General features: G+C 35.2%; 3 protein-coding genes across 3 annotated transcripts; 1 reads left to right on the top strand and 2 right to left on the bottom strand.

Annotated features, from left to right (window-relative positions):
- Positions 1-8,597: 8,597 nt before the first annotated feature.
- Positions 8,598-12,233, top strand: ankrd34bb (ankyrin repeat domain 34Bb). Its single transcript, XM_073841389.1, has 3 exons — positions 8,598-8,803; positions 10,220-11,481; positions 11,518-12,233. Exons 1-3 carry the CDS (start codon positions 8,598-8,600, stop codon positions 11,673-11,675), a joined length of 1,626 nt encoding a protein of 541 aa, XP_073697490.1. The 3' UTR covers positions 11,676-12,233.
- A 2,817-nt stretch (positions 12,234-15,050) lies between these two features.
- fam151b (family with sequence similarity 151 member B) lies at positions 15,051-19,416 on the bottom strand. The gene is made up of 6 exons (XM_073841230.1): positions 19,243-19,416; positions 18,992-19,117; positions 18,691-18,850; positions 18,336-18,553; positions 16,579-16,714; positions 15,051-16,046 (listed from the first exon to the last, which is right to left on the bottom strand). The coding sequence occupies exons 1-6, from the start codon at positions 19,346-19,348 to the stop codon at positions 15,896-15,898; spliced, it is 897 nt and encodes a 298-aa protein (XP_073697331.1). The 5' UTR covers positions 19,349-19,416; the 3' UTR covers positions 15,051-15,895.
- An 808-nt stretch (positions 19,417-20,224) lies between these two features.
- On the bottom strand, positions 20,225-26,392 carry ccdc125 (coiled-coil domain containing 125). Its single transcript, XM_073841328.1, has 12 exons — positions 26,275-26,392; positions 25,786-26,080; positions 25,344-25,402; positions 25,116-25,202; positions 24,941-25,018; positions 24,755-24,840; positions 23,843-23,925; positions 23,645-23,757; positions 23,460-23,567; positions 23,155-23,308; positions 20,645-20,757; positions 20,225-20,550 (listed from the first exon to the last, which is right to left on the bottom strand). The coding sequence occupies exons 2-12, from the start codon at positions 26,069-26,071 to the stop codon at positions 20,230-20,232; spliced, it is 1,488 nt and encodes a 495-aa protein (XP_073697429.1). The 5' UTR covers positions 26,072-26,080; positions 26,275-26,392; the 3' UTR covers positions 20,225-20,229.
- Positions 26,393-26,538: the final 146 nt, after the last annotated feature.

The raw sequence follows: 26,538 nt of genomic DNA, 5'->3' as shown, positions 1-26,538 counted from the left end.
TTTGATTTCATTTTTTTATGAATTTTTAAAATGTCTATATACCAATGTCAATTGCATATGTCGACTTTGGTATGAAATTATTAAAAAATGATACAGTAAAACAACTTGAAAATCACCACAGTGGTACTTGAGGAGATGTAGAACAATAATCTGTTGGAGTTTTCAGAAAACAATTTGATTTCATTTTTTTATGAATTTTTTTAAATGCCTATATAGCAATGTCAATAGCATATGTCGACTTTGGTATGAAATTATTAAAAAATGATACAGTAAAACAACTTGAAAATCACCACAGTGGTACTTGAGGAGATGAGGAACAATAATCTGTTGGAGTTTTCAGAAAACAATTTGATTTCATTTTTTTATGAATTTTTAAATTGTCTATATACCAATGTCAATAGCATATGTCGACTTTGGTATGAAATTATAAAAAAATGATACAGTAAAACAACTTGAAAATCACCACAGTGGTACTTGAGGAGATGAAGAACAATAATCTGTTGGAGTTTTCAGAAAACAATTTGATTTCATTTTTTTATGAATTTTTTTAAATGCCTATATAACAATGTCAATGGCATATGTCGACTTTGGTATGAAATTATTAAAAAATGATACAGTAAAACAACTTGAAAATCACCACAGTGGTACTTGAGGAGATGTAGAACAATAATCTGTTGGAGTTTTCAGAAAACAATTTGATTTCATTTTTTTATGAATTTTTTTAAATGCCTATATAGCAATGTCAATAGCATATGTCGACTTTGGTATGAAATTATTAAAAAATGATACAGTAAAACAACTTGAAAATCACCACAGTGGTACTTGAGGAGATGAAGAACAATAATCTGTTGGAGTTTTCAGAAAACAATTTGATTTCATTTTTTTATGAATTTTTAAAATGCCTATATAACAATGTCAATGGCATATGTCGAATTTGGTATGAAATTATTAAAAAATGATACAGTAAAACAACTTGAAAATCACCACAGTGGTACTTGAGGAGATGTAGAACAATAATCTGTTGGAGTTTTCAGAAAACAATTTGATTTCATTTTTTAATGAATTTTTAAAATGTCTATATACCAATGTCAATTGCATATGTCGACTTTGGTATGAAATTATTAAAAAATGATACAGTAAAACAACTTGAAAATCACCACAGTGGTACTTGAGGAGATGTAGAACAATAATCTGTTGGAGTTTTCAGAAAACAATTTGATTTCATTTTTTTATGAATTTTTTTAAATGCCTATATAGCAATGTCAATAGCATATGTCGACTTTGGTATGAAATTATTAAAAAATGATACAGTAAAACAACTTGAAAATCACCACAGTGGTACTTGAGGAGATGAAGAACAATAATCTGTTGGAGTTTTCAGAAAACAATTTGATTTCATTTTTTTATGAATTTTTAAAATGCCTATATAGCAATGTCAATAGCATATGTCGACTTTGGTATGTAATTAAAATAAATGATACAGCATATAACATACAGGACATGCAGAACAATAATCTGCTGGAGTATTAGTTTGATTTCATATTTTTATGATTTAAAAAAATGTCTATATTGAGAAAAATGGTATAAATAAAAAAAAACTTTGGTATTCAATTATAAAATAATGAAACCGTTAAACAGCATGTAAATCACCACAGTGATAGGATGCAGAACAAAAATCTGTTGGAGTTTGAAGAAAATAATTCGATTTTTATATTTTTATGATTTTTTTGCGCATGTCAGATTAATAGTTTTTTTTTGGGGGGGGGGGGGGGGGGGGAGACAGAGATAGAGAGATTGTTAATAGCATTGGTCCTGACTACGGTATGCAGTTCTTAAAAGCAGTTTAGTAACATGAAATGCGCCGCGTTAGGTCGGAGGTGTTTGTTACCGTAAATATCTATATAGGCGCGCAACGTAACTTTAGGCGGAGATTAGTGATGTGCGATACCACTGGTTTCCTATCCGATCCGATACCAAGTAAAATGAAGGCGAGTATCGGCGATACCAATCCGATACCAATACTTTGCCCAAAAATTACTGTTTGGGAAATTAAAGTAACAAGTAGTGTACTTAAAAGTATCACTTTATACTGAATATGAGACATATTACGGGTTCTTCTTGTTTATTGATGAAGAATTATTATACAAAAAAAGAGCCAACTTACATATTTATTGACAGCATCTGAGCATGTATATCTTAAAACGCCTGCCTGAACATCTTAACATAAAACAATAAACATTCACACTTTTTGGTTTAGTGACATGTTAATCCAGTCCTCTTGAAGATTTTTAACCTTCTTTCAAAATTTCTCTCATTCACAGGTTTTTGTTTAGGAAGAACATATTAACAGTTTTTCCTTTGAGTCTGCTCAGTTTCTACATACAGTTTCCAATCTGCATACAGTTTCTATTTTATAAAAAATGCTGTGACTCAAACTGAAATGGCTAGTACAATACACAATTAGAGAAGTACCATAATAACTTCATAATTGCCAAAACCCACATTTTGAAATTTCTATTTAACCATCAGTCAAAACAAATGAGACGGAGAATAATACAACTGAGAATTATTCTATTGAATTATCTGTCTTCTTACCTATCAAATACTTTTCCTGGCAGACGTAATGTAAAGTCCAATGCAGCCTTGTCAAAGTAATTTAAATGATCTACTCTGCAGATAACCTTACCTAACTAAATCTGGGCCGGCTGACTTGATGTGCGATTATCTCAGGGACACATTTTACTCCAAGCTGAACTATTGCAGACATTTTGGTCATTTAATTATTTCATTACTTATTTCATAACCAAAGTTCTAAAACAAATTTGTTTATTTTAAACTTCGCTTGCGTTCACCCATATCCAATCCGCCGGACTGACAGCGTGACTGAACAACATGTTCCAGCGCACTGAGTGGCTACTGGCTAGCGTGCTCTGCAGTTGTAAAGTGCCATATTATGCACATGACTTGGCAGGCGGAAGAACAAGTAGTTCCGACTAAATTGGCATTATTCAGATGAATTAGGGTAATTGTGGTTACTTTCCACTGTATTTCTATTTCCAATAAACTACATATTTGCTCAAAATTACTGAAATATCGATATTTTGATGAGATAATCGATTCTAGAACATACAAAGCTGGTATCGGAGATATCGATATTTTAGTATCGATCCGCACATCACTAGCGGAGATGGCGTGACCGCACTTTTACGAAGCGCAGATGGTGTGACCGCAGTCTGAAGACAGTGCTTTAACTTTGAAATAAAACATATCACAAAAGGCTGATTTGTTGATGTGTTCTAATGGGTATTTACAAACAAATCGCTGAAATATATTTATATTAAAGGCGTTCTAATTCGTGCAATTTATGTTGTTTGTGAGCACATGTCGAGAGAGAGAGAGTGCTTACGGCTTGTATAAGTGCTGAAGGGTGCGATCTTTTCTTTTACAAGAACTACTCACAAACCACTGAATTTAGCTGTTGATATGTTCTAATGGGTATTTAGAGTTAAATCGCTGTAATATTTACATTTTTAAGGCGGTATTTATTTGTATTTCCACCGTTTTCAGAGTGACTGTAAGTAAGAGCTTTGAGTCCCGCCTCTTCAGTCAAGAGGTATTACTGTTAGAGGGCGCATTTTTTCTCAGCCCATGTAATTCATTGGGAAATTTGTCATATTCAAAAATTAATAATAAATCAACTGTACATCTGATCAGTCCAAATAGATATAGCAACTCTTTCGGGACAAGGGCCCAGGTCTCTGCCAAGTTTGGGCCTTGTGGCTTCAAAGGCCTCGGAGGAGTAGCTGTCAGAAATTCCTTTAGGTCATAAGAATAATAAAATATAATAATAAGTTTAAATAGCATAACAATATGTTGGCTTCTCCAAGCCAACATAATAATAATAATAAGTTTAAATAGCATAACAGTATGTTGGCTCTCCAAGCCAACATAATAAGCTTTCCATTGATGTATGGTTTGTTTGGATAGGACAATATTGGCAGAGATACAACTATTTGAAAATCTAGAATCTAAGGTTAAAAAAATTGAAATCAAGAAAGTTGCCTTTAAAGTTGTCCAAATGAAGTTCTTAGCAATGCATATTACTAAGCAAAAATAAGTTTTGATAAATTTACAGTAGGAAACTTACAAAATATCTTCATAGAACATGATCTTTACTTGGTGTCCTAAAGAATTTTGACATAAAGAAATTTTTTTTGACCCATACAATGTATTTTTGGCTCTTGCTACAAATATACCTGCGCTACTTAAGACTGGTTTTGTGGTCCAGAGTCACATAATTAAATGGCATTTAAAATGATCAACTTTAAATACTTGGTCATCCCTGCAAAAATTATTTTCCAAAAGGACATGCAAAGTAAAGGAACTTCTGTTTGCTGCTTTGACTGTTTAGCATATAAATGCATCGTATGGACATGGAAATGTATCTTCGTATCAGCTGAGGAGGCTTATAATTTATTCTCTGATCCTGGCAAACCTCGAAAGCACAGTGAGGAAGCTTTCATTACCTTCATTAATCAAGACACACAAAAAAACTATTCTTATTCAGTTATCAGTTGATGTCACAGAGAGTGGGTTTTCATTTTCCCTGCAGGTGTTTTGAGAGGGACAAAATCAGCCCACCATTTGCGAGGAGAATTAAGTATTGCGTGATCTGGCATGAATCACAGATGCATACAGGTGCGTGAAGTGGTCTGTTTGGTGCTCCACTTCAGCGCTGCTGCTGCAACATTCGCCACCCTCATCTGTTTTGGGCCTCATTTGCTCCATGCTTTTTAGCACGAGGCAGCGACAGAGGGAGAGAGAGGCCTGTCATTAAAAATTCTCTCTGTTCCCAAGGGCGATTGAAGACTAGGGGTATGGCACACAAAGCTGTGGTTTTAAATGCCAGCCCAGGGAGCTCTAGGAATTAGCAGCTTGAACTGAGATGTCCTGCAGGCATCAGGCAGTGTGCTTGTACCAGACCAATCAGGACTTTAGGCTGTCTGTACAACTTGATTCGAAAAGCCAATCCGTCAGGACAAACTGCTTTATTAGCATACAAAACATAACACGTGGAGAAAGAAAAACAAGGATGATTTGTTCAGGAAAACTTTTCCAATAGGTATATGAATGTATTATAATCCACACAGATTATATATATATATATATATATATATATATATATATAAGGGATTTCCTGAAAAGTCATTTGTTTTATTACTCCTATGAGTCTCTGTGCAAGGGCGCACACCTGTGTAGAGTATGAGCGAGAATTTAACACTCCAAAATGGTGCTGGATTATTATGCATCATTTCGTGTGGACTATTATTTATCAAATCACCAATAGCAGTATTTTGCAAAACCCTTAATTAGCATCATAAAAATATTTCTTTATTTAAATATCACAATTACGTCAATACCCCTAAAATGTATAGAATTTTCTTTTTTAAGAAAAGAAAACGTTTAACCAAGGTGCTGACGCAGTCTCTCATTTAGTATTGTTGCATGCAGCCCCCACTTCTAAGAAAAGCTACAGTTAGAGCGTCAGCCCAGGTTGTCATCCTTTTTATTTCTGTTGGAGGACACATAAAGATTCGTCCTCTTACTCATCTTCCCTCAGCTCCAGTGAATTCACATTTATAAACCTGACTGAGGCAGTCTCGCGCTCGCTCTTTGTTAAATAAAGAGTGCACTGCGACTGCGCTCTGAGTTGAGAGAACAAGGCCACACACACAATAGACTGTATAAAGGAATGCCATCTTTCAATGAGGCAAATACAGATTGCCTCAAGCTATTGAATTTCAGCCTACTGAAAAACACTGCTATTTCTCTTAAAAGAACAGACTGTGCATGTCTGGTGCAGGCCAACATGCTAAAGACCGCATTTATACTACATCCGCTAATTTGAAAGTATAGCAGAAGCTAAGTTATTAATTATTTATTAATTATCTAATTTTTATGGTAATTTTAGAGTTTTAAATGTGGTGTTGTCATGCATGTAATTTTACACACAAAAGGTTTGTATGCAATTTAAAAGCCTGTTAACAAGCATATCGTTGCCATCTGGTTATACCACTCAGAGCAATGTACTTTCCCTAATTGTAAAATTTTTAAATTGGCCTAATAAAAAAAAAAAAAAAAAAAAAAAAAATGAGAGACAGGTTTATGCCAAAAGTGCTGTCAATTTAGTTTAAAGGAGTAGTTCACTTTCAGAACAAAAATTTACAGATTATGTACTCACCCCCTTGTCATCCAAGATGTTCATGTCTTTCTTTCTTTCTTCAGTTGTAAGGAAATTATGTATTTTGAGGAAAACATTTCAGGATTTCTCTCCATGTAATGGACTTTTATGGTACCCCTGAGTTTGAACTTCCAAAATACAGATTCAAATGGCTCTAAACGATCACAGCCGAGGAAAGAAGGGTCTTCTCTAGCAAAACGAGTGGTTATTTTCTAAAAAAAAAAAAAAAAGTATACTTTTTAACCTCAAATGCTTGTCTTTTCTAGTTTCTTTTCTGTGTGTACTCTGTGTAGAGATTAAAATGTATATAAATTGTAAATGTTTTTAGAAAATAACCGATTGTTTCACTAGATAAGACGTTTCTTCCTCGACTGGGATCATTTAGAGCCCTTTGAAGCTAAGTTCAAACTCGGGGGCACCATAGAAGTCCATTATATGGAGACAAATCCTGAAATGTTTTTCTCAAAAAACAATTTTTTTACGACTGAAGAAAGAAAGACATGAATATCTTGGATGACAATGGGTTGAGTACATTATCTGTAAATTTATGTTCTGAAAGTGAACTACTCCTTTAGGAAAGGAAAGGAGGTGAAGTGAGGCCAAGTATGGTGACCCATACTAGGAATTTGTGCTCTGCATTTAACCCATCCAAGTGCACACACACAGTAGTGAACACACACACACCCGGAGGAGTGGGCAGCCATTGCTGCGGCGCCCGGGGAGCAGTTGGGGGATCGGTGCCTTGCTCAAGGGACTCACCTCAGTCGTGGTATTGAGGGTGAGTCCCTTGAGCAAGGCACCGATCCCCCAACTGCTCCCCGGGGGACTTTAATTGTATTAAACCCAGTATACAGTTAAGCAAAAGTTTAAGTCAAAAGTTTACATACACTTTGCAGAATCTGCAAAATGGCAATCATTTTACCAAAATCAAAGGAATCATTCAAAATGCATGTTGTCTTTTTTATTTATAACTGACCTGTATAAGATATTTCACATAAAAGATGTTTACATATAGTCTACAAGAGAAAAAACTAGTTTATAAAAATGACCCTGTTCAAAAGTTTTCATACACTTGATTCTTAATACTGTCATTACCTAAATGATCCACAGCTGTTTGTTTGTTTTTTCTTTTTCTTTTCTGTTTGTTTAGCGATAGTTGTTCATGAGTCCCCGGTTTGTCCTGAACAGTTAAACTGCCCGCTGTTTTTCAGAAAAATCCTTCAGGTCCCACAAATTCTTTGGTTCTTCAGCATTTTTGTGTATTTGAACCCTTTCCAACAATGACACTGGTTTTGATTTTTTTTCTTATTTTGCCTAAATATCATACATTTTTCATTTATTTTGTTTCATTTATATTTACATGTTTCCCAGAATTCAAAATAAAGTAATTTACCCTGATCTTTAAATTGCAAAAATTAATGCAGCGTTTTTCCTTCTGGAGCATCAGTACGCATTTGAACCTTCTGTAATAGTTGGATATGAGTGTGAAAAAATGGGTCTCAAAATCATACAGTCAGTGCTGAAAAACTGAAGAATTTGTGGGACCTGAAGGATTTTTCTGAAAAGTAGAGGGCAGTTTAACTGTTCAGGACATTTAATTGCTTCATAAACAACTATCACTAAACAACAACAACAAAAACACAGCTGTAAACCATTCAGGTAACACCACCGTATTAAAAATCAAGCATATGTAAACTTTTAAATAGGGTCATTTTTATCAATTCAACTATTATTTTCTCTTGTGGACTATATGTAAATGTCTTTTATGTGAAGTATTTTATTGAGGTCAGTACTAAATAAAAACAAATTGCATTTTGTATGATCCCTATTATTTTGGCAAAATAAATTCTGCAAGGTGTATGTAAACTTTTGACTTCAACTGTATGTTTCCTAATTGCATGTTTAGAGCAGAAATATTCAGCAAAAATTAAAAGAATATAAAAGGGGAGTAATTAATTTTATGTAAAGGGGATTAGATAACTAATTCAGTTTTCTTATGCCTTCTTGTCAAGTGCCACCTAGACATGCCACCTACATAGTCATCATAACAAACACCTTCATATTAGTGTCTACCCGGTGAATGGCGAGAGACACTAGATTAGAGCAAGAAGCCTCTCTAGCATATTATTCTGAGGCAAAGAGGGAGAGAACATTTCAATGTCAAAGAGTTATCAGGTTTGCTTTGATGCAAATGAATCGGATAAAAGGCAGACACTTAAGAGAAAACCTTGAGAAACTGTGGTTCTGATGCAGTGTGCTCTCCTTCTTTTCCCTGACAGTAGTCGAAGAAGAAATCAGCTCCTCCATGATCCACTGAGCCAACGCAGCATTAGCCTCTCAACGGTCTCACCACGTAATGATGGAGGACTCAACAGAGGTGCGGACGGACGGAAACTCTTTGCTTAAAGCAGTGTATCTGTGCCGCCTGAGGCTGACGCGTCTGCTGCTGGAAGGAGGGGCTTACATTAATGAGAGCAATGAGAGAGGGGAAACTCCACTGATGGTGGCCTGCAAAAGCCACCATGCTGATGCTCAGAGTGTGCCAAAACCCAAGATCATCAGGTGGATCTACTATAAAGTCAATTATACCAGCTGACTGTGCCATATTAGTTTATTAAAAAGTGTTTAAAATACAAATTAAACTTCAACACAGTGACTTATGTATGATGACGAGCATGTTTTAATTTCTGAAAATTAAATAAATTTTTATATTTGTTAGCTGTATATGCTAAAATTAAATTGAGAAAGTCTAATTTATAAAACATAGAAAAGCTTAAGTACTTTTGCATAATATTTTATTACTATTTATTAGAACTACAGACTCTAAATGAATATGTGTTAATACCAAAAAGTCTCTTAAACTATCAGAATTTTAGAGTGTTTATGTAGAATGACTCCCCAAAAAATAAAATATATATAAAAAAAATAATTTGCCATTGAATTTAAAATTTTGAAATTTAAAATAAGTTTACACTTTTATTTAGCAACTTTTGTTTGTTTTTTGAGCACCAAATCAGCATATTAGAATGATTTCTGAAGGATCATGTGACACTGAAGACTGGAGTAATGACTTTGAGAACTTTGCTATCATTGGAATTATTTACATTTTAAAAGATATTAAAATGGAAAACTTTTATTTTACTTTTACTTTAATTACTTTTTACAGTGTTACTTATGTATTTACAGTGTTTTTATTTTATTTATATCAAATAAATTTATAAGAGATCCCAAACTTTAGAAGCATAGAATAACATAATTTTACATAATTTTTTAATTTTAAACATTTTAAAGGGTATTTAAATGGTAAAGAAAATATCTAAATTTATCTTGAATTACTTGATGGTAACACCTGAATCTATTCTTGAAAATGGCATAAATGTTTTAAAAAATTAAATATTAATAACAAGAGTATATTTCTTGGTTGGCACACTGTATTTTTTCGAAATAATAATTAAAAAACAATAATAATTTATCAACTTAAATAATAATATATAATAACATTTTATTTTATTTATTTTTTGATTATTATGTTAAAAACAGCTGAGTAGATTTTTTTCAGGTTCATCAAAGAATCCTGAAAAAATTTACTCAACTGTTTTAAATATTGATATTAGTAATAAAAAAATGTTTCTTGAACAGCAAATCATTAGAATAATTTCTGAAGGATCATGTGATACTGAAGACTGGAGTAATAATGCTGAACATTTAGCTTTGATCACTGGAATAAATTATATTGGTAAAATTGTTCAAATAGAAAGCAGTTATTTTAAATAGTAAAAATATTTCACAATATTACTGCATCTGCTGTATTTTGCATCAAATAATTACAGGCTTCGTGAGCAGAAGAGATTTATTTAACAAACACTGAAAATCGTACTGTTAAAAACTTTTGACTGGTAGTGTATATCATGGACACTCCAATATGCCATTGATCCTTTCCTTTATGAGCTCACTCTAATGAATCAATTTTCTCACCAGGTATCTTCTTGAAAATGGTGCAGACCCCAACATTCAGGACAAGTCTGGTAAGACCGCCCTAATGCATGCCTGCATAGAGCGGGCAGGCGATGAAGTGCTATCGCTTCTTCTCTCCAGTGGAGCTGACCCTAGTTTGGAGGACCACACTGGTTCCTCTGCTCTGGTCTATGCAGTTAACGCTGGAGACAAGGATGCGCTGAGAGTACTACTAGATGCCTGCAAGGCCAAAGGCAAAGAAGTCATCATCATAACAACAGACAAACTACCCTCTGGAAGACAAATGACCAAGCAGTATCTGAACGTACCACCTCCTCCAAATCTTGAGGACCGGTTGCACTGTGCCCCTGCGTCATGTATGTGCCCTTCTGAAATTAAACTCTGTACTCCTCTTATCACACCACCCACCAATAACCAATCCGAGAGCCTGGGATCCACCCCAACAGTGCCCACATCCAAGCCAGGATCACCGACTCAAGACTCAAGCCCTCTGCAAGCAGCTAGTGTGGCGAAGCTGTTGCATCTACAGAGGCTTCATTCAGAGCCCTGGCTGAAGATCCCTCCATCTCTGCTTCTACAACAAAGCAAGTCTTCATCCCTGACCGAGGAGCTTCTAGATATCACCCCTGAAGAGGAGCTCTCCTTTGGGTACAACAGGTGCAGACCTCCACTGAGAGCGCCAGTAGCTCGGCACCAAAGCATTGACATCAAAGACTCAACTGGTCTGCTTAGAGCCTTTGAGACATCCTCTGATGCTGAAAGAGAACTGACAAGAGAACAGAAATGGCTCAGTAGAAAAATGTCATATGATGGTGAGTTGATACCACACTCGTCTTCGCATCAGAACCTCAAACAAGCATCCATCTCAGATGCTGCGCCTGTAGACCGGGACCCAGACTGTCTTCCCAACCTGGCCGTTTCAAGCCTGCTCAATGTGTTTCGCCGGCGCAATATCGGAATGGACCATTATAGTTCTGACTCTCAGTTGCCTCAATTTGGGAGCCAACTCTCTGAAGATCTCGGGAAGACTGGAAGTGGAGGAGGAACTGGAGGGACGGAGAAACGCAAGCTTGTTACCAGTCGCTCCTCCACTCTCTCTGGATCCAGAGAGTCTCTGGAGAGTCTCGTCCAGAGGAGGAGCCCAGCCATGCTGGAGCGGAGGGGATCCGGAGCCTTGCTCCTAGACCATATCTCACAGACCCGGCCTGGTTATCTGCCACCTCTCAATCCACATGCGCCCATTCCAGATATCAAAGTCAATACCAGTGTTGGCCTCAACAGTGGAAGCAAGCCTGTGCCAGGAACTACACCCATTGTTTCTGGATCAAGGCATTTTGTGCCCTGTGCCCCAAGTCATCCCAGAGATCACAAGAATAAGAAGAGTCTGCTAAGACGACACTCCATGCAAACCGAGCAGATCAAGCAGCTGGTCAATTTTGAGGAGATCTTTGGTCAGTAAACATCACAAAAGAAAGGTTGTGGTAAATATAGAGATTTAGGGCCAGATTTACTAACAGCTTGTGCAGTGCAAACTGTCTTTTGGTGTTAAAATAGTACTGTCAGGGTTTACTAAAGACAAGCAGTGAAGAATTAGCACTGAAAAGGCGTGGACAGTTATTTTTGCACCTGACCTTATTGAATATTCATTTGTAGGAATTCCCCTTTCAGACGCAATATTTATGGGAGGAGAGTATTAAAATGAATCACTTAAAGGGATAGTTCATGCAAAAGTAAGCATTTGATGTTTATCTGTTTACCCCCAAGGCACCCAAGATGTAGACTTTGTTTCTTCAGTAGAATACAAAAGAAGATTTTTAACTCAAACCGTTGCAGTCTGTCAGTCATATAATGGCAGTCAATAGGACTCATGCCTTTGAGAGTAAAAAAAAAAACATACAAGGACAAAACCAAATTAAACCCTGTGGCTCATGACGATACATTAAAGGGATGGTTCGGAGTAGAATTGACTTCATTGCTATGCACTCCGAAGCCCATCTAAATACCCCATCCGAAGTTTTTTTTTACCTTAGTCGAACATTTATGGAGATATTAGAGTTTTTCGAATTGCTTGTTACAGGAGTGAATGGTACATGTGATGTATCTCGTAAATTGCACCACTAAACATGCAAGTTATCTTACCAAACTTGTACAGTAGTGTAAATAGGTTATGTACTCACAAAACGCTGCATCGGAACATTTGTAAGTCCACCATGAGTTTTTTAAAAACACGTTTTACCCGAGAACTACTAGTCTCAAAAACAAGTCGACGTCACTTCCCTGGTTTGAAAAAAGCACGTAAAAGTCCTCCTACTACATCTGTGTGCATGTAAACTTAAAGGAGGACTTTTACGTGCTTTTTTCAAACCAGGGAAGTGACGTCGACGTGTCGCCATTTGTAGTTTTTGAGACTAGTAGGGATCGGCAAAAAAGTGTTTTTAAAACACTCATGGTGGACTTACAAATGTTCTGATGCAGCGTTTTGTGAGTACATAACCTATTTACACTACTACAAGTTTGGTAAGATTACTTGCACGTTTAGTGGTGCAATTTACGAGATACATCACATGTACCATTCACTCCTGTAACAAGCAATTCGAAAAACTCTAATATCTCCATAAATGTTTGACTAAGGTAAAAAAAACTTCGGATGGGGTATTTACATGGGCTTCGGAGTGCATAGCAATGAAGTCAATTCTACTCCGAACCATCCCTTTAAGGTCTTAACACACTAAACAATCTGTCTGTGCAAGAAACTGAACAGTATTTATATAATTTTCTACCTATGATCCACCACAATGCCCAACTGTCCTAAGTCATTCACAACAGCCGGCGCGTGACGTAGAGCAAGGAACCATAACTTCAGTTGTTCAGGCTCAAAAGTTAGGAGTCTGTGAAAAGTCAACACTCCCAGATGAGTTTGCGCAAGCAAATGTATTCTTTTAGTTTTTAATAGGTTGCAACAATCAGGATAAGCACAAGTAATTACCATTTTAAGTAGCCATCGTACCCACAACCTCTCTGTGTAAATAATGAGTCACGTATATGCACGACAGATCATTTCCGCGCATGCGTCTACTATGCCAGAGCAACAGTTTGAGTTAAAAATCTTCGTTTGTGTTCTACTGAAGAAACAAAGTCACCTACATCTTGGATACCCTGGGGGTAAGCAGATAAACATAACATTTTTATTTTTGGGTAAACTTTCCTTTTAAAGCAGGCGGTAATCTTGGGAGACTGCACTGGTCATTATGGAAAGTATTATGGCTGCATCTGTGTTCTTTAATGTGCACATTGTCAGTAAATCACACACAGAATTTTCCCCTCTCATCTGCGCTTTTATGAAATTGAACTCTTAATGCTAATTCGCCCTGTTTAGTAAATCTGGCCCTTAAAGTCATTTGTCAGTCTACACGAAGTCTGCAATCTAAAGAGAATACATTTTAGATGTAAAAAGGAATTATAATGAACATCTCAACCACCTCTCTAAAATGCACTTTTCAAACTGGACAATGGGAATATGTTTATTTTGATCATTATAAACTTTACTGCACTTTACTTCTGTTCTTTGTGCTCTCACTCATTAGTGCACTGAATCAGAATACTGACACTTTGTTGCTGTTTAAGGCACTGCTTTCTTTGTATTTACAAAACAGAATATAGTGTGATCTTGAATTTATGCATTGACTGTAAATAAATGCAGCATAAAACATTACTTTCACTTTCTTGCATATAGAACTAAGTGTTGTCCAATGATATTGCATGCAATGTATTTGTGACACTTTCTGCAAAAATAAATGAAACCGAAATAATTTAACAGATAACACTTTTGCTTCCTTCTATAGTGGTTATATATTTCTATTCAAACGTTTGGGGTTAAAAAAAGCATAGTGTTCAAATCTTAGATGTTTACTAAGATCTTTTTATTATCTATTGAAACTCACAATACTATTTAAAATATCAGTTAGTTAACTTTAATATATCTAAAGATCATCATTTAGTGGTTACTTTCATTTGGGAGGTGGCTGTCCCAAACCCTATTGAAATATTTTTTGCAATTTTTTTTTTGAAGTGAAGTTTAAAAAGTTTTTTTTTTCTTTTAAAATTATAAAACTTTACGTAAAATGTGTCCCAAATTTTTGTCACTACCGAAACCTATAAACCACTACCGTCCATTGGCTGAGACCAACACTATTTTTCTATAATTAAACACTTAGGTTATTCCATAACATTTAGTTTTTATATGTGTACAACTGTTCAGAACTGTGCTAGCTAACCATGTGCTGACTAGCATCTTTGAGCTAGGTTCAAAGTATCTAAAATTATAACTAACAAAACAATCAGGTAGTGACATCTTTTTTTGCGTGTGTGTTGTCCCATAAAATTGTCACTTCCGAAACAGTCACAAAAGGGAACACATAATCCTTTACTTGGGGAAAATAAACAATTTTAGTACAGTTATGCACATTTTAATGTATTTTAGTAGTGTTTTAGTATGTGGGTTAAAAGTCTGTAATGTAATGCAGTTGCCACAAAAATGCACTGTCACAAACATGGGATGTTTTTTTTTAAATAAAGTATACAAAATTATCAACCAAGATGTTATGATAGTTTTTGGTTCATTATATGAACAGCAAATCGGCATTTCGGACGGATCATATCGTGACACTGAAAACTGAAGTAATGACTGCTGAAAATTCACCTAAAAAAGTTTTCTCTGTTTTTCTCTATTTTTGATCAATTAAATGCAACCTTGGTGAGCATACTTGACTGAACATACGACCCCAAGGTTTAAACTGCGGTGTATATTAGAGGCATAAACATTTTTTTCATAAATTTATTATGCATTTGTGATGACAAAATGCAAATATACAAAAATGTTACAAAAATATAGCATTTCCCAAAGGTTTGTGTTTGTGTCTCTTTGTACACGATTGGGTTAATTAAGCATAACAACATATGAAATGCATATTTAAACGTTAAAATGTATGGCTCAAATACAGAGTCTATAGATGTGTCCCAGTTCAAGTACTTATGCACCATTCTAAACTATTTTAGTATAGTGTGATTAGTGTGTTCACATTGAAAATTCCAAAAAGAAAAGGTGCACTTTAAATACTCATGCACTTAACAAACTTAAAAAACAGGGTATCAGCGGATCCTTAAAAAGCCTTAAATAACGCTTAATTTCAAAGGTGATGCATACATTTCAAAAGTAAAAAAATGGCCTTTATAAAGGTAAATCAAATATGCAGATTTAAGATGTAAAAGCTGATAGAGCACTGATGAAAATATTGCTTCAGAATAAATTGTTTACATCACCAGATATCTCTAAGTGGTACTTTTATGGGGACATTTGCGTGGAATAGTATCTGCTTATATGAAAAGTTCACTGTATATTTTGTTTACTTTTAACATTAAACACATTAAATATTACATATATGCATGTAATATAACATACATTTCCATTACAGGTTTAGGTCTTAAATTTCATATAAGGTGGTATTAAAAAGGTCTTAAAAAGTCTTAAATTTCACTTCATATCTGCAGATACCCTGAAAAAATGAAGTGTGGAATGTTGGATACTTCAACACTGCACTCATGACAAAATAAGCCTATAAAATTCATATCACATAGTGTGTAATGTGTAATTTGCAACTTATGTGTTACAGTACTTGCTTTTTAGGAGTAGCCAGGTAGTCCTTTAAACAGTTTGATCTGAGATTCTAACAGATCATAATAGATCCTGGTTTTGCTAAAGTTTTGCCTGTATGGCACCAGATCCTCCACTTTAAGAATATCATATTGCCCTGTCCATACAGTCAGGCTGTACCTGAGAGAAAAAAGGTGAGATATTAAACAGAATCTCATTGACATTAAGGCAGAAGACAATCAACTTCACTTTAAATTAGGCATCTTAGTATGAAAATGTCAAATAATCCAAAACACAAATACCATTGTCATCCTTCTATATATGCTTCATAAGACTTCATTTGTTCTGAGTGATTGAAATAACTTGCACAGTCACCTTCAAAAAATATCTTACAGAGAGAGGAAGACTGGTGAAGAGCACTAAGGCTTAAACCTTCCCTTCATATCCTCTAATACCTCAACACTGTCCTCCAGTAAAGCTATGAGCTTCTATTCCAGTCACAAACAAGTGTAATAGACGAGCCAGAACCAAATTATCCAGCAAGAAATTACTAAGCATTAGAATGAACTTGATTGTGTCCTTGCTTATATAACATAAATCAATCACCGAGGTAATAAAAAGAGTCCTTCACACAGATGCGTGGCTTAATAGCCTCTATAGCAGTAAATACAGACATACATTTAAATAGACTGATTAATGGTGAATTTCTCACCGGTCTGACTGCTTCAAAAGCCATTGGAACTGTGGGAAGGACGCAGGAAGGAGAGCTGCTCGGACTGGAAATGTGACTGGTTGCTTTAGGGATCTGCATAATTCTTCCATCTGATGAACCATCTCCCAGCTATAACCTGTTTCGCAAAACAACACAAACACAGCAAATACTAATCAATGTCTGAATTACAATAATAATAATAGTTCAGAATTAAAAATGGAATACACACCAAGGAATCAAGCAAAAAGCTGGGGGCAAAAAGTAAAAGTACTTTTATTTTCATACAAGGACAGACCAAACAGATGCTAATAAAATAAAATTGCCAGTGGAGGTAACCATAACAACAGTATGTTGCTCATTTAAGGCAATTTAAAGGCAAAATAATCTGTGTGTGTGTGTATATGTATTAATATACTGCCATTCAAAAATTGAAAGAAGTCTCTTTTCATCAAAGACTGCATCTATTTGATCAAAAATACAAAAACTGTGATAAAAATTTGATCAGTTTTAATATACACTACTAGTCAAACGTTTTTGAACAGTAAGATTTTTATTGTTTTTTAAAGAATTCTCTTCTGCTCACCAAGCCTGCATTTATTTGATCCAAAAATACAGTAAAGGCAGTAATATTGTGTTAAAATGTTACTGTTTAATATAAATGCTTTTTATTTGAATATATTTTAAAATGTAATTTATTCCTGTGATCAAAGCAATTAGATCAAGTGTCACATGATCCTTCAGAAATTATTCTAATATGCTGATTTACTGCTCAAGAAACATTTTATATTGTTATTATCAATATTTAAAACAGTTGAGTACATTTTTAGAAAGATCCAAAGATCAGCATTTTTTGGAAACTGGTACTTTTATTTAGCAAGGATGCTTTAAATTGGTCAAAAGTGATGATGAAGACATCTATAATGTTACAAAGATTTCTATTTCAGATAAATGCCAAAGTCATCAAAGTAACCTGAAAAAAAGTCTACTCAGCTGTTTTCAAATTAATAATAAAGTTTTTCTGAGGAGCAAATTAGAATATCAAAATCATTTCTGAAGGATCATGTGCCTGGAGTAATGATGCTGAAAATGCAGCTTTGAAATCACAGGAATAAATTACATTTTAAAATATATTCAAATAGAAAACAATTTTAAATAGTACAAATATTTCAAATTTTACTGTTTTTGATGTACTTTGGATCAAATAAATGCAGATTGGTGAGTAGAAGAGACAACAAAAAAACAAAAAAAAAAAAAAAAAAAAAAAACATTACAAATCTTACTGTTCAGAAACTTTTGACTGGTAGTGTATTTTAAAATTGTATTTTATTCCTGCAATGGCGAAGCTGAATTTTCGGCAGCCATTACTTCAGTCTTCAATGTCACAAGATCCTTTAGAAATCATTCTAATATGCTGATTTGATGCTTTTAATGTTGAAAACAGTTGTGCTGCTTAATGTTTTTGTGGAAAATTTGATAATTTTCCAGAGTTCTTTGACAAGTAGGAAGTTCAAAACAACTGCATTTATGTCATATAGAAATTATTTGTAACATTAGAAATGCCTTTACAATCCTTTTTGATCAACTTAATGCATCCTTTCTGAATAAAAATCTTACTTTCTTTAAATAACATTAAATAAAAATCTTACTTACCCTTAAACTTTTAAAAGGTAGTGTATATACACAGTATATATAGCACACTTCTGATTGTCAGTAAACAAAAACCTTTAGTCACCCTACTCTAGCACAAGTCTTCTTACCGGGATTGTCTGCATTTACATCCCATCCAGTGGTCCAACCCAAAGAGAGAACATCATTTTCTGATCTTTGAGCCACTTCCTTTAAACATACATGAGGGTCTAGAGGAGTGGCTTTGCCCCCAGGGCCAGGGAGAATATCAGCATTGATCCACACAGGTCCTTGCAGCTGATCTCGGACCTCTTCAAGTAGAATCATGGATGGGGATACAGCTGCCAGACTGTGAATGAAAATGACAAGTTGATCTGCCATTCATTAGCAGCAAAGACAATGGGGAAGAAATCAATCTAAACAAGCAACATGACTAGTGTCAAGAACTTTATTAATTTTTAAGAATAAAGAGCTGTGCTGTTTTGCCTTTTGAAATCCAATTTTATTCCTTTGTCTGATTTCACAACTTCTTTAAGCCAGTCCTGCAGAGTGATATCACTGTCATTGTCAGGTGGGTGAGCCATAATGGGCTCTTTTGGATCTTGAGCCCTGAGAAGTACATCTGCTTCAATCATCTGTGCAGAACCTTAATGAAGACCAAAGGGTAGGAAGTGAAAACACTATCAAAACACACATTATTTATTAAACTCATGACATGACAAGGTATAAAACGAAAGTGTAAAGTAGTGTAGGAGCAAAACAAATGCTTCTTTATATTTGTACTCACCTTGTAGAGCCTCTGTGAGTTTGCTCTTACTGTTTGCAGCATGATACCACTCAATATCAGCAGCATCTTTTGTTTGTATCGTCCCCTTGTTGAGGAAATATTCCAGTGTATGTTCACTCATTGGTTCTAAAATTTTGTGCAGCATATGTTTAGTTTAGTCAGAGAGAATTTACACTGATTCTTTTTCATCTGGACTAATGCAATGACAGTAACGTTATCTGATTGGACAGCTAGCAAGTTAGCTTTCTTACCTTTGGAGTTTGACAGCAACGCTAGTTTGAGGTAACAAACGACCAAAGATGCGAGAACTGTTGTACATAAGATAAAACGATACCATTTATGTTTAACTAAACCCATGTATTGTTATAAGTAATGTACCTTTTCGAACATAACATTTAAATTACGACCGCTAACAGCTAACTTACTAAACCGGTAGCATGAAGCATTATGGGATATGTAGTTATTCAGTCTCATGTCCATCTCGCTTTCACTTTACGAAATGTACAGCACTAGTCAATGGTTTGGTTATGAATATTAATTTAAATATTTTATAAGTAAAAAAAGTTTTTTATGATATTACGGAGGAAAAATATACGTTATTTCTAACATTTTTAACACACACACACACACACACACACACACACACACACACACACACACACACACACACACACACACACGTATGTAGGCTATATAAAGAAACTTACAGGACATACCCAGACTTTGTTGGCTGATCCAACACACCTAAATAAAGTGTTTGAATTACATTTTGTAAAGAAATTTATTCATGGGCACTTTTAATTTATAAAACAAACTTAACAGCATAAGCTGTTGGATCAAATTGTATATAATGTTTGCCCAAACATTTGACTACAAAATTTTCAATATCTATTTATATTGTAAAGCTATAGAGATAACATGAAATGGAGATTGGTGACACATAGTTTTCATTAGCTATGTCATTCAGCTTAGATATTTTATTTGTTGGCTTTTGATGCATAGATGGAGGAGGATTTAATTCATAATCCATTTAGCTATGCATTATGCATATTAGATCCTATCAGCTCTCTTTATTGAGCGTTTGCGGTTATAATTGTGTGTATTTTCAGTTCTGTGCTAGGTTATTCTGGGTTACCTGATTCTGGTTCATCTAAGGTAATGGCACATAATATGAAAATATTGCAGGTATTTGTCCTTCGAAATGATACAACATGAAAGTACATTCTTGTCTTGTTCTATTAAACATCTTTATTGTCAGGTTTACTTTCTCTCATTTCAGAAGAGGGTTGATTTGGTTTGGAGGTCTGCTGTTCATCAGCTGTAAGGCTGTCAGAAGCAGTGAGATGCAGTGATCCACAGCTGTCTGCAGAGCATCTACAGTCTCTTCCACTGCTCCGTTCACTGTCCTCAGAAGCCTCTGTTTTTGTTTTACTGTCTTTGTGTGAGAGGCCCATCTCCTCTAGCTGCATCTGGAGACGTTTTTCCAAATCCTCAGTGTTTCGCGCCAACATGTAGCTTACCTTCCTCTGATGTGCCAAGGCCTCCTCTTTGTCATTTAACTGAAGAGGAACGAGAACCAAAAAGTACTAAACTCAAAATACAAAGTTAGAGTATATAGAAAAGTATATATATTAAAAAATTCAACATACTGACCAGATCAAGCAGCTTATGCAGTGTTTCATTTGAATCGGCTGATATCTTTACTTCACTTGTTGTGGGCAGAAATTTTTTCAGTCTTTCACCTACACTGAGAGATCCCTGCCTCCCTTTAAAATAAAATAACAAAAATAATTACTATAAATAACGAGAGTGGCACTGTAAAATTACAGCATTGTGCCACATGAAACTGCAGTAACAGTGTCTAGCAAAGAGAGTAGAAAGAAAAGACGGACCAGTTGTAGAAATGAGCCAGTGGTCTTATTGGTTAGTGCACAGGTTTCTGTTTTTGGTACAGAATGTGCATTCACATTTGGTGGACCATGAGTCTGTTATCATCAGTGTTGAGGAGTAACTAGTTACGTGTAATGGAATTATTTAATTACAAAATAAATGTAACAGTAATGTTACAGTTCTATGTGTAATAAATGTGTAAATAAATTACAGTAACTTAAGAAAATATTAACGATTACATCTGAATTTTTTCACACACGTACAGATTTGATTGATTTCTTTCCAAAATTACATTGACTGCTCTAAAATATGAGACACAAATGTTTATGGAGTTTATGGAGTTTAGAACACAGAATAAGACACGTTTATTTGACAACTCTTTTAAATTTTATATTTGGGTTTATGTATATTCTTTATTTTTTACCAAGGCAATGTTAGATGCCAGTGTTTTCTATCGTAGCTATGCACAGATTTGATTTCAAAAACAGTATCATAGCTATTAAACTACATCTTGTTATAATTTTAGATCTGTATTTAACCTCAGAACAATCTCAAAGTAAAAAAGAGATGCTAAAGTCTGATTTTGTAGTGGCTGTGCCTTAAAATTAAATGATTGTAATCTTAATCCAAGTGATGAAGGATTTTGAAAGTCTAACAGTAATCAGTGTTAAGTATTATTGTAAGGTTAACCCTGCCTGCTTTAAATGCTTCAAAATGATTAACAGTTTAGAAAAAAAAAAGTAGAAAGAATTTAGAAATTTAAATTTAGAAAAGTTATTATATTTTAAATAGAGTAACTTGTAATCTGTAACCTATTACATTTCCAAAGTGCTACTTTAACACTGTTGCCGTGGGTGGTTTTTCATGTCCGCGGGTTGAAACATATATATTTATCCCCTGGAATGCGAACTGTACCGGGGGAACCCCTCCAAAAAAAAATTTATTTTACACCCCGGAACGCGATTTTTACTGGGGGACCCAGTAGCAACTGGGCAGGGTTTGTTGTGAAAACCTGGCAACCCTGAAAGTAACCTTCCCAACACTGATTGTCAGTTTTATTAAATGTAAATAAAGCTTAGGAAGATGCAAAAATATTAGATGAAAAACTATAATAGTATAAAGCGATAAAATAACTGGAAATAAATAAAAACTAATACTGAACTTATACTAATACTAAAATATATAATGTATATAAACAATTATATATAAAAAAATACAATCTTTTTGTTGTCAGATTTTATTGCTGATTTTACATTCTTTTTAAACTAAATTTATACACTAGTTTTGGAGATTTTTGTAGACATCTTTATTAATTTCTAATGAAAATGATTAAGGGTTGGCCGATTATCAGCCTGGCATTTTTATGGTTATAGGTATCGGTCATTTTCAAAACCGACTTGCCAAAGAAATAATTTAAAAGCATTTAAATAAAGTTTTGTCAGAGCCCTTGTTATTCTTTATTTTGACATTAATTTTCATTTACACCAGACATACATAACGGTTCAAAATTATCCTACTTGATCTATGACGAAAATGTACCTGTGGAAAGATGCAAAATATGTACCAGTAAGTCCATATCACTCCAATTTCCAACAGAAATAAACACGGTGAAACAGCAAGCACTTGTAATCATTTTCATACACAGTTATGATTACAGCTTCATATGTTTCACTTTTAGGGCATAACAAGCCTGCACAATAGCTAAGCTGGCACGGAATTGGATTTAGGATGCAGAATCCTTGGGTACGAATCCTGTGAAAAACACATCTCACGATGAAAGAGATCGACAAACAAGCTAAAACGGCATGTTTGCGATTGCATTTTTACGTCACATTCGCTTTTGTTCATACTATCAGGAAGGTTTAGGTGGAGTGCAGATGGTACGTTATTTTAAAACACCACGAAGCATTAGACCTATGGACATTTCAAGTCAGAACTGCGGTGACATACAAAACCAACATCACATAAAATGTACCATATGCATGTTCATCTGTTCCAAACAAACACTCTTTTAGTGCCACACAGTGGACATTTCTGTTGAAAACTGCATCGATATGTACTTATTGGTACGTATTTCGCAAGGAAAAAAGTTTTCACTGGTATGTTTTCGTCATGAGATCAGGTTTAAAATATCGGTTATCCGTCAACTCGATCTGTAATGATTGGTACCTGCATCGGCCCTGAAAAACATACCGGTCGACCCCATAAAAGTGACATGTTACATTGCATGATTTTTTTCTCTGTTTTAGCTATACCTGTGAGCAGTACTTTACCTCTCTCATGCCTTTGGTAATGGGGCTGGTGTCTGTCAGTCTCAGCCTGCCGGAGTACGTTCTCACCAACTCTCCTTAGCTGCTGTTCAAAAGCGATGCGGAAAGCATCCATCATGACGTAAGCCTCCTCCTTCCTCTTCTGCTGCTCCTCCAGCTAATGCAGACAAATGCATTGTGTTACAAGACCCTCAAAGACAAATGAGCAAAGCCAGCGCTGTCATGGATTTAATACATGTATTGGCTGAATAGGAGGGTTCATTTGCAAAGTAATGGAACAGAAGTATTGACAAATACAAGACGAGCACCTCTTGCTTGAGCTGGAGAACCTGTTTGCGACTTGCAGCAGCACTTCTAGCACAAGAGCACGGCTCGCCCCCATTAGAGTTACACTGACAAGCTCCATACACTGCCAACTGAGAGATAAGAGGACAGAGAGCTGTTTACTACAGAACAAAGCTATTTAACACAGACTACAATTCGCCAACATTACCTCTAGTGCTGAGCCGTCTGTTCTCAGGCTGCAGGAAGGCTGGGTCCTCTGGTAGTCCCTTCTTTCCTTAGCGCTGAGCATAGACAGGAGCTCCAGACATTTTTGGCTCAGAGCTAAGACACAAAACACATGAATATGCACTGGAAACAAACCAGCAATTAAGTCCTGAAATAAAAGTTAGAAATATGATTGACTTACATGCATTTTCTGTCCTTTGCTCCTGATGTTCTCTCATTTTCTCGTCCAGTGCTTTCTTTAGGGCTTCATTTTCTGCCAACACCCTAAAGTGGTATTGACATGAGCCAGTGAGATGTGGGCATTTTTAAAGAGACATGAATTTAAAATGGATCCCGTTTACTTTCTCAATACATAGCTCAAGTCTCATTTGGTACACTACCAGTCAAAAATTTGGACAGTAAGATTTGTAATGTTTTTAAAGACGTCTCTTCTGCTCACCAAGCCTGCATTGTTTTATCCAAAATACAGCAAAAGCAGTAATATTGTGAAATATTTTTACTGTTTAAAATAACCGCTTTTTATTTGAATTTATTTGAAAATGTAATTTATTCCTGTGATCAAAGCAAAATGATCAGGATCATTATTTCAGTCTTCAGTGTCACATGATTCTTCAGAAATCATTCTAATATGCTAATTTGCTGTTCAAGATCTTGAACAGCAATTATTATTATCAATATTTAAAAATGTTAAGTAATGATGCTAAAAATTCAGCTTTAAAATCACAGTAATAACTTACATTTTAAAATATATTCAAATAGAAAACTTATTTCAAATATATCAAATATTTCAAAATGTTACTGTTTTTGCTGTACTTCGGATAAAATAAATGCAGGTTTGGTGAGCAGAAGAGACTTCTTTAAAAAATTTTACTGTCCAAAAACTTTCGACTGGTAGTGTATGTTACTTTAAAAAAGACTAAATATGCAAAGCAAAATGGTTGCGATTAGCACTTTACATTGGCTTTTAAGTCGCAATGAAACTAAAGTAGCGGCAAATCTTTTTCTTCTGTATCAAGAGAAGTCTTCTCGCTGTCACCCAAAAGACGTACTCACTAAATGCCAACTTTAAAAGTGTATTTTTTCACAGGTATACCTCTCATACTTTAAACTCCATGAGTTTTCCACATTCTTGAACTGCACCTGATTGAAAGTGATCTCCCATTGCAGTGCATTAACCTCCTGTGTGGAAAGGAATTCAAAGACATGAGATCATATTTTTAGGAATGAGCTTGAATTAAAAATGATTAAAAGCTATTTAGTTATTGTTTGATTAGGACACCTTTTCTAGGGCCTTGTTCCTTTCTTCACTCTTCTGAAGCAATATTTTAGTATGACAAGTTGCTTTGTCCAAGATTGCCTTCAGGGGACAAAATGTAGCACAGAGCTTTGAACCACTTCATAAATACCTGATTAGCCCTAATAGTTATATTAATTATCATAACATTTTGAAATACTTGTCCTTGTAAGATCCTAAGAGCCTCGTGTTTTCCCTCCAGGTGGCGATGAGTGACCTCCAGTTCTGTGCGTAACAGCTCCACTTCCTGATACAAAGTGAAGATTTACATAACACCTGAGACATGAGAAGATACATATATTTTCTTTACTCCATTTAAAAACTCATAGGGGTGCTACTTTCCTGCAGTTCTATTGTGTGAGACATAAAATATCATTAGTAAGTTTACCTCTGTGACCTCTTGTAGTCTTCTCTGTAGCTCTTCACTTGTGTCCTCAGAAGAGCTTTCTACAACAGAATGCAGTTAGTTGTTTTTTTGCATGTCGGCACATGGCTTTCTATGATTGCCAACACATCATATCCTGGTAGAAGTGTGGTTCTCAAATAACTATTGTTGAATATTTGTTTAAGTACAGCATTGCTCAAGGCCCCTCCCTGATAAGAAACAGCAGGTGTTAACTTCATCAAACACCGCAAATCAACAGTGCGTGCACATGAAACCCCCTGAAGTGTTTTGGATTGGACATTACCAGGAAGTTATCAATAGCTTTTAAAAATAACTCACTTTTTAATAAACTCTATTCAGTATAGCTTAGTCTGCTATGTGTCCTTGAAAGAATCAAAGAGGTCTGAACATTTCATTGACTTAGATGCCAGTCCAGAAGACTAACCCGACTGTCTTTTCTCCCACCGAGCAACTCGTTCAGCTTCCAATTCTTCCCTAAAAACAGCATACATGGCTCTGCATGATGTCCAAGAGAAGGGTCCATTGCTTCTCTCGCTTCCCCCTTTGACTTGTCCTGACTGGGACAGGAAGCCCAGAAACTTCCCCCTGCTCTTCATTTGTGGGAGATGGTCATAATGTCCTCTGGATCTGGCCCCCATGCCATCACCCAGATCCCCCTCTCTCATGTCATCTTCTGTGGGGCTTTGAGGGCATGAACCCTCACCTTGCATTACAATAAACTACAAAAAAAACTATATTTAGACAAAACAGTATATCGGTTATGTTAAGCACTACACATAAATAAAGACTGAAATCAGAAGACATGGAAATATCGAGCTCGATACTTACTGGTCAACGCAAAACAGAACTTGTATCGTACCTCGAGAGGTTTGAATAATAATGTTAGTATATAGAAAATATAACCATTACAAACCTTTACGAAAACCTGTCCCTGAGGGGATGTATTTGTATTTCGCCGACAAGAACAATGGCGAAATTCCACTTCAAGACTTTCCGCTTACTTTGACGAAGTGAAACTTCCTAAAGGAGGCGTGTCTTGACACAACAGGTGCTTTATTACAAAAGTACATACTGTAAATCAAGAAATGTCGCTAGATTAGAGATTGTCAAGCGTTACAGACCCTTACTTGAAATCATTCATAAAATAAATTTTCCATTCCCCTTTTGGGTTTCCACA

This window comes from Garra rufa, chromosome 5 (assembly GCF_049309525.1).
Source record: "Garra rufa chromosome 5, GarRuf1.0, whole genome shotgun sequence".
Classification (NCBI taxonomy): Eukaryota; Metazoa; Chordata; class Actinopteri; order Cypriniformes; family Cyprinidae; genus Garra; species Garra rufa.
The sequence above is the reverse complement of the archived record's forward strand: the minus strand, read 5'-3'. Positions and strand labels throughout refer to the sequence as shown.